General features: G+C 36.3%; 1 protein-coding gene and 1 non-coding gene across 3 annotated transcripts in view; both read left to right on the top strand.

Annotated features, from left to right (window-relative positions):
• Smim14 (small integral membrane protein 14) overlaps positions 1–11679 on the top strand; it is a 75150-nt gene extending 63471 nt beyond the window's left edge. For both annotated transcript variants that reach the window (XM_027938585.3, XM_027938579.3), the window contains exons 4-5: positions 5156–5298; positions 8393–11679. In XM_027938585.3, the coding sequence (XP_027794386.1) occupies positions 5156–5298; positions 8393–8425 (176 nt within the window). In that variant the 3' untranslated portion in view covers positions 8426–11679. The remainder of the gene's footprint in view (positions 1–5155; positions 5299–8392) is intronic.
• On the top strand, positions 6917–6989 carry Trnas-cga (transfer RNA serine (anticodon CGA)). Its single transcript has one exon. It is a non-coding gene; the product is annotated as a tRNA-Ser (tRNA).
• Positions 11680–14152: the final 2473 nt, after the last annotated feature.

Here is a 14152-nt window from a genome sequence, read left to right as displayed (position 1 = left end):
GGGGATTGAACTTGGGGGTACTCAGCCACTGAGCCACATCCTCATCCCTATTTTGTGTTTTATTTAGAGACAGGGTCTCACTGAGTTGCTTAGGGCCCCACTAAGTTGCCGAGGCTGGCTTTCAATTGGGGATCTTCATGCTTCAGTCTCCCCAGCTGCTGAGATTACAGGCATGTACCACGCAGGCTCAGCACAAATATTCTTTTAATGTATGTGACAGGAAGGAAAAATAATTATTTCCTCAACTCTCACCATCAACCTGCTCTGACGAGATGAGCTAGGTTTAAAGGAGCTGGCTGCAACATTAAACTAAGAAAACCACGAAGAAATCACACAACACACGGACATGAGTTTCTCAGATGGAGGGTGGGACTGCTCTGTGACCTCATGGGTCTTCTCCCATTCTGGAAGGCAAGAGAATGTGCACCCGGAATCTCTTTATTTTTATAGTGGAGACGGGGACACACAAAGGAGCTTCAGTGGAATGTTCTTCACCAAATAAGGCAGGGGATAAAGTTTCAAAGTGGGGTTGCCAATCCCATTGGATAACGCCCAAGTCCAGGGCTAGAGCAAACTCCTTTGAAGGTGGAGGCCACTTGCTTCCCACAGTGCATGTGCGATGCCAGACCAAACACCCCCCTTACTCAAGGGTGAGAGAGGATGCTCAGCCCTTGGGCAGGGCTGCCTCCCAAATTAACATTGAACTGTTTTTATATCAACTCAACTATGCCTGGCAGTTTTTTGTTTTTATTTATTTATTTATTTTACAGATAGTCTTGCTAAGTTGTTTAGGGCTTCACTAAGTTGCTGAGACTGGCTTTAAACTTGGTCGTCCTGCTGCTTCAGCCTCCCCAGTCACTGGGATTACAGGCCTGTGCCACCATTCCCCTCCCCATCTTTTTTTTTTTTTTTAATTTTTATTTATTTTTTTAGTCATACATGACAGTAGAATGCATTTTGATATATAATACATACATGGAATGTACATACATCAATCATATTGTCTATTCTATTCTGTTGCCCTTCCTATCCTCCCTACTCCTCCCCTCCTCTCCCATCCTTTCTCTCTATCCAATCTAATGTGACACACTTTTTTTTTCCTTTTTCTCATTACAACATCATATTCCCTTCCCCATCTTAAAGGATGTTTTGTCTATAAATAAGAATTTGTTGAACTTGCAATGTGAGGACTTTCAAAGAATATGAAAAAACAAAGCATTAAGTTGCAAAACATGAATTGACTTTGGGTAGACTTGTAGTCTATATAAGTAATTAACCATTTTATTTCTGAGCCAGGGCACTAGTGATAATATAAACCAGGCATGGTGGTGCACGCCTGTAATCTCAGCAGCTCAAGAGCCTGAGGGATGAGGATCACAAGTTCAAAGCTAGCCTTAGCAAATTAGCAAGACCCTGTATCAAAATAAGAAATAAAAAGAACTTGGAATGTGGCTCAGTGGTTAAGTGGATCTGGGTTCAAACCCTGACTCCCGCCCAAAAAAAAGTAGTAGTAGTGATAGTATATACAAAGCATAATTATGTTTCTTTGACTAGCCTTAAATAATCTAGTTTTACATAACTAGTTATAAACTTGCTTATCCCTTTTTGAATCCATGTTTTTCTATTTTACTACCCACAGAACTAATAATTTTCAGGAATGTGTGTCATTATGTGCTATTGTCAGAGATTATGACAGCAAACAATTAATGAGATTGCCTCCATCAAAATCCCATCTTTGACATATACCAGTTATATGAGATTGGGATTTAGTTCCCTATTTCCCAGTTTTAATCTATAAAATAAAGATTGTAGGGGCTGAGGCTGAGCTCAGTGGCAGAGCGCTTACCTAGCATATGTGAGGCACTGGGTTCGATCCTTAGCATCACATAAAAATAAATAAAGGCATTCTGTCCATCTACAACTGCAAAAAAAAAAAAAAAAAAGATATAGTACCCACCATAGAGTAAGATTGTTAAAAAGGATTAAGAGATAGTACCTAGTTCAAAGTAGCAACTCAAGTCTTAGCTATTTTTAATAATAAAAAATATTTATTTTAAAATATTCATGCAATAGTAGAGAGGAAAAAGGAGGCAAGAATAGATATAGGGAGATCAGATAAGAGGTGGTGATAGCTTCAACACATGGGTGAGTGGGGGGAGTGGGCAGATCTGAGTGATATTTAGGAAGTAAAATTGATAGGACTCTCATAAAATACAAAATGGAGGATTATTGAGAAAGAACTTCCCTGCTTGGGCAACTGGATGAATGGAGACCTGGTTTGGTAGAGGAGTGGGACAGGGAAGATGGTAATAGTTTTAGTTTGAAATATTGAGAATGTTAAGCGTAAGATGGGATTTCTACATTTTTAAAGAAGCTGTTGAATGACTCTAATGTACAGTACAAATTAAGAAATATTGACATAGGGAGAAAAAGGAGAAATATTAATGTAGGTAAACAGTTGGATATTGAAGTCTGAAGTTCAGAAGAGTTGAGTGAGGCTAGATGTAAATTTAGTTGCAGTCTACATGCAGAATGTAAATGAAGGCATAGGTGAGGATGAGTGTGTGGAGAAGAAAAGTTGACTGAAGAATTCTAAAATTTTTTTTCCTTTCTTTCTTTCTTTTTTTTTTTTTTTTTTTTGGTACCAGCAGTGCTCAGCCACTCACTGAGCCACATCCTCAGCTCTTTTTCATACTTTATTTTGAGATAGCGTCTTACTGGGGCTGGCTTCAAACTCACAACCCTCCTGCCTCAGCCTCCCAAGCCGCTGGGATTACAAGCATGTACCACTGCACCCTGCAAATTCTAAAATCTTAAAACTTGGAATACTTGGAAAGTGTGCATGTAAAGAAGTGCCCAAGTATTAGAAAGAAAACCAGGCAGTTGTGATAATGATACATAAGACAAAGGTGATGTAGACAGTAAATGTAGAAAATTCTCATGACATTAGGTAACCCTAGGTACCTTGGCTGTTTCTAGTAAAATGACTGGGGTTGGAACAGAAGCTCTATTCCAATCTGGTCAATTCTTGGCCAGCCCAGCTCTCAAGCTGATTCCGTCTCCTTTGGTTACTGAGGCCTTTGGCCTCAGTATAGCCACTGATCCCTTCTCTTTTCAGAAGTCAGCCTTGGGCCTCTGGACCCTAATGTGTGCATCATCATAGTTTCAGCATCTTGTCTGGATTTCTTTTACTTCTTCTAATACAGGGAAACCAAAACCAATGTAGTATTAATAGGCTAGAGATACTGTGTTTTTCTCTAGATAGCTAATCTTTTGTACTTTCAATTTTTAAAAATTGAGATCTTTAATAATTTCACTTTTGCCAGGCATGGTGGTGCACACCTGTAATCCCAGTGGCTTGGGAAGCTGAGCCAGGAGCATCATTGAGTTCTAAGTGATCCTTAGCAATGGTGAGGCGCTAGGCAACTCAATGAGACCCTGTCTCTAAATAAAATCCAAAATAGGGCTGGGGATGTGGTTCTGTGGTTGAGTGCCCCTGAGTTTAATCCCTAGTACCAAAATTAAATAAATAAATAAATAAAAATAATTTCACTTTTAAATATCTGTTTCATTTATGTTTTCACCTTGTATCAAGCCAGATACTGTGCTAGACACTTATTAAATAAGACATGGCTGCCTCAAGGATCTCAGAAATAGAGCTACACACACACACACCCCTCTCTTCTTTCTCCTGATAAATACATAGATTTCAACTTTTTCTGAAAAAGAAGGCCAAAATAATCTTTCATAAAAGGGACATTTTAATTTATATAGTATACAACCTAGATGTTCCCTTTTCCTTACATCCTGTTTTTTCTTTTTTAAAATATTTTTTTAAAGAGAGAGAGAATTTTTAATATTTATTTTTTAGTTTTCGGCAGACACAACATCTTTGTTTGTATGTGGTGCTGAGGATCGAACCTGGGCCGCACGCATGCCAGGCGAGCACGCTACCACTTGAGCCACATCCCAGCCCCTTTAAATATTTTTTATTGTCATTGAATCTTTATTTATATGAGGTGTTGAGAATCAAACCCAGCCCTTCACACATGATAGGCAAGTGCTGTACCACTGAGCTACAACTCCAGTCCCACATCCTGTTTTTAAGATTGTAACTTAACTGTAACTCATTGTTGGAGTGCTTGCCTAGCATGTATGAGGCCCTGGGTTCAATCCCCAATACTGAAAAAAAAAAGTAGATTGGGGGAGGGGGTTATAGATTTCAGCAAGTCTATGGATTGGTGGCCTTGTGGGTTCATGAACCTTCCACATGATATACAAAATTGTTGAATGTGCATATTGTGTTAAATCTTATAGTGGACAAAGTCCTTAATTTTTATCATATTCTCAGAGGATTATTACCCCAAAATATTAAGAACTATCACACTATTCAAAATCTTTATTTGTTGTCTGGCATGTTGGAGCATGTCTATGATCCCAGCAGGTCAGGAGGCTGAGTCGGGATGACTAGAAGTTCAGGGACAGCCTCTTCAATTTAGCAAGATCCTATTTCAAGGACTGAGGCTATTTCAAGGACTGAGGCTATCACTCAGTGGTAGAACACTTGCCTTGCATAAATGAGGCATTGGGTTCGATCCTTAGCATCACATAAAAATAAATAAAGTCATTCTGTCCATCTACAACTACAAAAAATTTTTTTTTAAGAAAGATCTATTTCAAAATAAAACGAAAAGTTCTGGAGATATAGCTCAGTGGTAGAGCACCCCTGGGATTAATCCTCAGTACTTCCCAAATAAAAAATATATATATTGTTATTTGGTTTATGACTATTTAACATCATGTGCCATGTAGATTTTTCTTACTGATGGAAAAGGAAATTAGGGCTGGGTTGTGGCTCAAGAGCAGAGTACTCGCCTAGCACGTACAAGGCCCTGGGTTCAATCCTCAACACAACACAAAAATAAATAAATAAAATAAAGGTATTGTGTCCAACTACAATTAAAGAAAAAATATTTTTTAAAAAAGGAAAAGGAAATTGAAGATATACTCCACAATTGTTCTTCTCTAAATTACTTTTTATTTTAGTAGAATTTTGAAGCTGTACTTAAACATTAGACTTTGTTTTTACATTGATTTAACAATAGTATAATCAGGCCACAGTTTTGCTACAAATGCATTTTTTGTTTATCTCTAGTACCAGGACCCTCTGGTGACAATGGCATCAGTATTACTATGATCTTGATGGCCTGGATGGTTATTGCAGTGATCTTGTTCTTGCTGAGACCTCCTAATCTAAGAGGATCCAACTTATCCGGAAAGCCAACCAGTCCTCATAATGTAAGTGATATGAATTATAAATCCTTTTTGGTTGAGTGCATGTATGTGACGTGGGGAGGAGGAAAAGTATTTTGGCTAAAATATCTTTATTAATAAAAGGAAGACTCAATTCATGGAGTGAGTTTTTCCTATATGTTGCTATTTTGCCTTTTGAGGAGTTAAACATAGAAATAGTAGTAGTCCAGGGGCTGGGGATGTGGCTCAAGCGGTAGCGCGCTCGCCTGGCATGCGTGCGGCCCGGGTTCGATCCTCAACACCACATGCAAACAAAGATGTTGTGTCCGCCGAAAAACTAAAAAACAAATATTAAAATTTCAAAAAAAAAAATGTAGATGCTTTCATTAAAAAAATACTTATTAAAAAAAAAAAGAAAAAAGAAATAGTAGTAGTCCAAAAATAATTTTTAAAAATTTTCCTATCTTTTTTTTTTTTTTTTTTTTTTGTACCAAGGGCACTCTGCCAGTAAACTACCTTTTTTAGTTTTTTATTTTAAGAAAGAGTCTCACTGAATTGCTGAGACTGGCCTCCAACTTGCCTTCCTCCTGCTTCAGCCTTCTGAGTTACTGATATTACAGGTGTGCACTACTGTGCCTGTCTGAATTCCAATCTTTCCTTATATAAGGAACATCAGAAACAATCCAGCTTCTAATCCACAGCAGTATTGCTCAAATCTCAGTCCTGCATTGCCCATTCTATCCATTTCAGTTGATCTCTCCCCTCTAGCCCCAGAAACACTCTTATCCAGCTTCTAATCCACAGCAGTATTGCTCAAATCTCAGTCCTGCATTGCCCATTCTATCCATTTCAGTTGATCTCTCCCCTCTAGCCCCAGAAACACTCTTACCAGCTTCATTTCAAATGTTTTACCCTCTTCTGTTCTGGATATTAAATACAATAAAGATTTTGAGCATATCTGGCTACATCCTGTTTTCCTATCCTTTTCTTTCAACCCCATTTTCTAGCATCACAGTAAATTAACTTAGAGGAATTCCTTATGTTGATGAATCTTTATAGTCATGATTGCAAACATTTGTAGAATCTTCTAAGTGAAAAATATAAAGTGACTCAACAGAGAGTTTTCCCTACTATCTTTAATAAAAGCTTCACTAAAGGATTCTTTTTAATCCTTACCAGAACAAGTATTTATGCATTATTTTTTTTCATTTGATATGTTGTAATCTCTTTAAAAATTTTATGCACATGTTAATTAGATCAGTTTAGCTATTCTACAGTCATATACCATTTCAAAACTTGTTGTATCTGATAAATATATACAATTTTTGTTTGTCAGTTTTACTAAATAAAATGTAAAAACATCTATAGGATGAAATTTGTTTCAAAATAAATTTCTATGATAGATTCACTTTAAATGCTAAATTCTCTTCTTCAAACTTCACCATATTGAATTCCTAAAATAATTGCTAATTTTCCTCAATATTGTAGTATTAATATTAAAAATTCAGTTAAGGACTGAGGTTGTGGCTCAGCGGTAGAGTGCTCGCCTAGCACGCACAAGGCTCTGGGTTCCATCCTCAGCACCACATAAAATAAATAAATAAAATAAAGGTATTGTGTCCAACTACAACTAAAAAATAAGTATTAAAAAAAATTCAGGGCTGGGGATATAGCTCAGTTGGTAGAGTGCTTGCCTCGAATGCACATGGCCCTGGGTTCAATCCCCAGCACCACCAAAACAAAAAACAAATGACAAACAAAAAATTCAGTTAAGACTAATTTTGTATATAAGGAGAAAGCAAATGTGCAGTATTAATAGGTCAGTGCTTTGATTTTAGGAGCAGAACATTTAGATATATTGTATGCTGTCTTAAGAAAGAAGACAAAACCAGCACCAGGTTTCACACCTGTAATCCCAGTAACTCAGGAGGCTGAGGCAGAAGAATTACAAGTTGAGGCCAGCATGGGCAACTTAGACCCTGTCTCAAAATTTAAAAAATTTTAAAAAGGGGCTGTGGATATAATAGAATGCCCCTGGATTCAATCCTCAGCACCACCAAAAAAAAAATAGCACATATAAAAAGTTTTAAGTGTACTTTTTCTTGGAGAGAGGGAAGAGTTCATAAAATTTGCATATTATACTCCATAGACTTTTTTCTTATACTGTGTGTGCAGCTTTCTTACTTTTGTATCAAAAAGTAACTTTCCCAGTGTTTGGAGCTAAAAAAATAAAAAATAAAAAAAAAATCCATCTTTTTTTTTTTAAAAATTGTTTTTGTAGTTATAGATGGACAGCATGCCTTTATTTTTTTATTTTTATGTGGGACTGAGGATCGAACCCAGTGCCTCACATGTACAAGGCAAAGGCTCTGCCATTGAGCTACAGCCCCAGCCCCCAAAAATCCATCTTAACCTGACTTAGTAGAAGCCATTAAAAATGACAAACGCCTTAACCTCAGTTCCTTAAAGACTGCAGGTTCTAGGAATAGTAGTCCCTCTGTCCTAGTAATAAGCAAGAACAATATTAATTCTGATTCCAGATAGAAATATTGATCACCCTTAACTGGGTATGTCAGGGTAAATAAATAAAATCTTTCTGAAGACTGTAAAAGCTCTCTATTCTCTTTAGTTCAGATACTTTGTATTTCAAATAACAAAAAACAATTCAAAGTGATTTGAATAAGTGACTTTATTAGTTTACACATAAAAAATCCAAAGATAGGTTCCGTGTTTAGAAGGTTAACAGTTTCTTTTATCATTAGCTTATTCCAAGGTGGGCTTCCCTGTGGCTACAGGATGGCTGCCAGGAACAAATAGAGCCTCAAGCTTCTTCAATGAGATCCTGTAATGAGAAACAAAAGTCTGAAGCTTCATAATGAATGCACTAACTGAACCCATCACTTTAGCAAGAAGAATCAAACTAACTTTATTAGCTTGAAGATCACCCTTTCTTCCACACCACAGGGAAGAATGAGACAAACATTGCAGAACATATGAAGAGTCCAAATGAGTTTATAAGTTTATAGTTTGGGATTGGAGGGTGGGAGCATTGCTACTCAGTTCTTACTTATTTGTGTTAGATTGGTTGCACTAGGATCTAAGGAGTCCCTCAAATAATTTTTTTTTTTTTCAATGCCAGGGACAGGATCCACCAGCTCCTCCTGTGGACTAACTTTGTGATATGGGAAGTGAAATAGTTAACACCTTGCAAGACCAAATGAACGAAGATGACCAGAGTACTTTTAACCCCATTAGAACTGTTTTTCCTTTTGCATCTGCAATATGGGATGGTATTGTTTTCATGAGCTTCTAGAAATTTCACTTGCAAACTTATTTTTGCTTCCTGTGTTTATCACCATTCCCATTTACAGTATATTTGAGTAAATGATTATATTTAAAAAGTCACATGTGGCTTTTTTGGTTGTCCTAAACTTTAAACATTCCACTCATTCTGTTTGTAACTGTGACCATAATTTTTGGGTGATGTGTGACCTGATTGAAGGAAATTTGAGTTTTCTGCATTTAAATATTTTAAATAGTTTTGATAGGCTCTTAAGGTTTTTTTATTCATAAGGTATTTATAAAGTTATTTGGGGTTACCTGGGATTATATGAAAGAAAATGAGAACCACACTGTATTTACATTTACTTTGGTAGTTTATTAGTGGGTGGCAGTTTTCTCTAGTTCTTGGAACTGTGGCAACTCTTGGAATATTTTACAAATTATAGCTGAAATCTGTATCATATATTGCAACTGACTTATGTGGCTAGACCAGGAGGAGAAGTGAAATGGTTGTTTTAATAATTTTTTTACTCCCTTTAAAAATGTCTAATGTTAATTTTTTTTTTTTTTGCGGTGCTGGGCATTGAATCCAGGGCCTGGTACATGCTAGGCAAGTGCTCTACTGCTGAGCTATCTCCCTAGCCCAAGAATACTTTAAATAAACATGAATAATCAATATGGTAGATAATTTACAGTCCAGTATGACATTTGCAAGCCATACCCTAGCCTTACAAGGTTCATGTGAAAGGAGGGGAAAAGTTTATTCTTTTTCTCTTTGCCAGGAATAATCTATCTAGTAATAACTTAAACTATAATTTATTTTGTAAATGAGTGCCTCTCAGGACACCTCTCTTTGTTCTAACACTTCCCTGTTAAAGTGAAATTTTCTTACATCTATATCGGGGCTTAATAGCTTACTGACATTTGAATGCCTATTTACTTATTTACTCTATTTGAAGAAAATTTTGAGACTTTTGTTATCCTTCCAACTTCAAAAAAATTTTAATGAAGTTTTGTTTTATTCCAAGGGAAAAGGAAGAAAATTAGAAACAATCAAGAATATTTTCCCACCCCTTACCTCATTCCTGTTTGGTAATGGGATGGATTGGGGTGGAAAAGAACATTGATATAAGTGAAGTTTGAAATGCATAAAAAAGTAAAAGGTTACATTGTTTTTGCTGAGTTTGGCAAAAAAGTAAATACAAATTGCTTTAAAAAATGTCTGCACAACCCATGTGGTTATGGAATTTTTTTCCTTAACAAGTGATTACATATGATTTATGGGGCTAGAAGATACTTTGTTATCAAATGTAAGGATTTTTACCTAGGTCAGTCTAGCTTTTCATTGTACAGATCTGAGAAACTATTTGTGTGAACTAAATAAACTTCTCTATATTATTGTACTGTTTAATAGTCTCTGATACAATTGTGTGACACTCATAGGGTGTTTCCCCCTTTATTATGATTACATTAGAGGCCATAAACATTGTAAAGGCATCATTTCATTATATAATCTAATGTGAATGCTTGCATTCCTTCTTGTGCATCTTTGTTTTGTGCTCAACTTCTTGAAATAATATAACCAGCTCTTAATTACTTATGCTGATAAAGTGGTAATATTAACACAGGTAAGTTAAATCTTGGATAAATGAACACCACAGAGTAAAGATTTGTCTTGCAGTGGCCCACTGGAAGCTTTCCCATCTCTATCCATAGCTAGTAAAGTATTTAAAGCAGAAAGGTGTTGAATGGCATATATCAGCTAACTGCCTGATGCAGTCCTTTATCTGCTGTGCCTCTTGAACATAGAAGGCTCACCCATATATCCTAACATCTGTTCCTAACTCACTAGAAAACCAATCCCGGGAGAGATGCTAATATATTCACTGAGTCTGTGGATCATATTTTAAAATTGGCTTCTGTTCAAGTGGCCAAAATATGGATAAAAATGTCTAGTATTAGAGACCTGAAATTTTTGAATTCTTTCATTTTTGTCACATACACTTAATTGGCATTGTATCTAAATACATTAGGCTTTTCCTATATGAATCTACTACTAAGTTAGTAATAGAAATTCTTAGTGAACTGTTTAGTCCTGGGGTTTTTGCTTTTAAAATTTCTTTGCATTTCTGAAAAGTCATTGTACTGCACATAAAGTGTTCTTGTTAACCTAACTAGTGATTTATGTTATTATATTTAATTCTTAAAGCTTCAACATGTGGCCTTTAAAATTGAGCACATTCTTAAATCATTCCTTACCTTGTAAACATTCACTTGAAATATGGCTATAATACTTTTAAAATAATCTGCATAAAAGAAAGATGAGGCTTACATTTTTATTACTTTGGACTCTTAAACATTCTGCAAATGCTATTAAGGGGAGTTTATTTTGAGGGTTGAGGGTGTAACTCAGTGGTAGAATGCTTGCCAGCATATACAAGGCCCTGGGCTTATCCTCAGCACCACCAAAAGAAAAAAAAAAAAAGAGTTTATTGTGTTTTAGAGTCATTTAATGTTCTTAAATCAATGGTAATTTTGGCTTTGCTTTTCATATGGAAAAAGTTAACGTTGGAACTCTTTATAGTGAAAGATTTTATCATGTATCTATCTAAGCACTGCCCCCATTGTCAGCAAGTCATATTTTACAATTTGCAGAGATTTTCTATTAGTATCTTTATGGTATGTGATATGATACTGTGTATGGAATTACCAACATCTTAAAATTTCAAAGGAACATTGAAAATCTATTGCTCTGAATGAAAATCTGTCACTCTAAATGGGTATGTGCTCAAATTTGACCAGTTGAGTTTAAGACACAAAACAGCAACTTGAAGAAGGAAAAATGAAGAGAGTTTACAATTAATGGATTAAATTTTATTATTGTAACAGTAGGGTTAGTCTTATATTTCTAAATGAAAAATCATATGTATTGTTACCATGTCTGATGATTACTTTGTTAAAAGCAAAAGTGGTCATGTGATATACTAAATGTAAATTGCTGTTTTTAAATGTTTAAATCATGCCAAACAAATTATGTCTGTGCCATCCAGGATTTATTGTTAATCTTTTACTGAGTACTTGGATTGGGATTAAGGGCTTGTACTATGCACTTTTTATCAATGAATAAATAGAAAATGTTAGTAACGCTTTTTGTTTTCTGTTTGGCTTTTGTGGAAAGAGAAGCACTTTCATTTAGTAAAATGTTAACATTTATGTTAAAGTTTTTTTGTAAGACTGCTTACCCCTAACTAAAGAGAGAACTTTAAATTATAAGAAACAATATTTATATAATAGCGGTATAGGGCCAGTATTCAGAAGAGATTATAAGAATCCCCAGGATATTAAATTACAATTACATTTCTTCATTATTTTCTTTCTTCCTAGAATACAGAGTCAAATTGACATTTGCTTTTAGGGAGTAATATTCAATAGTGTTAAATATTTGAGCTTGTTATATGCTTTTATATGTTAATATACATAATTATACATGTAATTACATGTTACCTAAAAGGAGTGAGACCTGTAATTATACAGAGAAAATACAAAAATGATGATATGCTTTTGCTCTGACCTGGAATGTGTCCAGATACTAAAGATCATTAATATCCAGATGCATGTTAAAATGGTACAATTGCTGTGACATTCTAGTGTCAATGTCTGTGCAATATCTTCAGTGTTACTTAAAATGGCAAAATTTGTGAAATAATTTTAGTCTGAAGTTTATCATTACATGTCAGTGGGTAAAGGAATTCATGATAAAACTTAAGGTTTCATTAAATGACTCTGAAATAATAGTTTTTCTCTCAGAAAATCAAATTCAAATAGAATAAATTTTTTGCTTCTTGCCATTTCATCTGATGATTTTCTCAGTTCTGTATCTCAATTTGTGAAGTCCCACCACTCCCTAAAAGATGTTACACAAACACCAACCATGATATTCTCTCTCTCTCTCTCTCTCTCTCTCTCTCTCTCTCTCTGGTACTGGGGATTGAACCTAGGGGTGCTTTACCACTAAGCTACATCCTCAGCCTTTTAAAATATATTTTGAAAAGGTCTCACTAAATTGCTGTTGGCCTTACTAAACTGCTGAGTCTGGCTTTGAACTTAAAATCGCCCTGCCTTAGCCTGAGTCACTGAGATTACAGATGTTAGCTTCTGTGCCAGCCAGGATTCTTTTTCACATTCAGATTTTTTTTCTTTTCAGTACTTCCACATATGCTAGACAAGCACTCTACCACTGAGCTATTTCTCAGCCCCACAACCAGACTTTTTAAAAACGAGGCATCATGGTACACACCTGTAATCCCAGTCATTTCAGGAGGCTGAGGCAGTAGGATCGCAACTTCAAGGCCAGCCTCAGCAACTTAGCAAGACCCTGTCTCAAAATAAAAAGGGCAGGGTATGTAACTCAGTGGCACAGCACCCCTGCGTTCAATCCCCAGTACCAAAAAGTTAAAAATAAAATGGGTTAACAGTGAAATCTTTTCCCATTAGTTGGTTTTCATGAAACTTTAATGTGAATATCTTCTCAAATGGATTATATTCATTCAATAAACATTTCAACATTTGTTTGATTATTGCTTAACTATGTATATTTTAAAATGGATGTTATTCAGGATTAGATTACTGAAACAATTTTGAAACTCACATGCCAAAATGGATGTCTATTGAAGGGGTAGGGAGATGTCTGGAAGGCAAGGGCATATGTAAAAGTGAAAAGCAATTTTAGTTTGAAGAATAAAGCAGCTTGGTTTGGGGTTGTGGCTCAGCAGTTGAGCACTCGCCTAGCACGTGCAAGGCTCAATCCTCAGCACCACATAAAAATAAATATATTGTGTCAAACCACAACTAAAAAATATTTCTTAAGAAGAGAATAAAGCAACTTTCATGGGATAATTCTAGCACTACAGAATAAAAAAGATTGGGAAGGCTACAATTTTCTCCTCTACAACATCCCAGGATTTTCTTTTTTGTTATTGTGTCCCAGTATTTCAAGAACTCAACAGTCACTGTTGAGAGCCACAGCGGAAGGGGCCCCAGCAAACTTCCAGCTGCCGGCTGATGATTGGCTCACAGCGGCCCCAGCAACATCTAGCTGATTGGCTCCTCTGCGGTGATGCTCATTGGGCTGTTTCCCTGCCCTTTCAGACCAGGGAGCTGCTCATTGGGGGACTTTTTTGGCTCCGCCCACGTGACCCAGCCAATCGGCCTCAAGAGCAGGAGGATTGTGGGAGGTGAAGAGAAGCTTGTGGGGGAGAGAGAGGCTTGTGGAAAGCCGGTGGTGGCAGTTGAGGCTCTGAGGGTTTTTCCTGAGAGGCTGTTTTGTTTGGCGTATGTGGTTCTAAAAATAAAGTTAGTTTCTTTTGACAAGTGAGTGGCTCCTGATTGTGCCCAGCCAGACTGCGGCAAGTCACATAGATAAGTGCCCACTGGCAACAGGTTGAATTCCTTGTGCTCTCATATTAAATTTTCTTGATGGTAATCTCTGAAAACATTAAATATATGTAAAGAATTTTGGGTTAAAGAAAGACAGCTGATGATTATTTTTCTCGGGGGGGGGGGGGGAATATCGGGATTGAACCCAGAGGTGCTTAACCATTGAGCCACATCCCCAGTC

Source organism: Marmota flaviventris, chromosome 7 (genome assembly GCF_047511675.1).
Source record: "Marmota flaviventris isolate mMarFla1 chromosome 7, mMarFla1.hap1, whole genome shotgun sequence".
Taxonomy (NCBI): Eukaryota; Metazoa; Chordata; class Mammalia; order Rodentia; family Sciuridae; genus Marmota; species Marmota flaviventris.
Note: the sequence above shows the minus strand (reverse complement) of the source record. Positions and strands in the feature narration are given on the sequence as shown.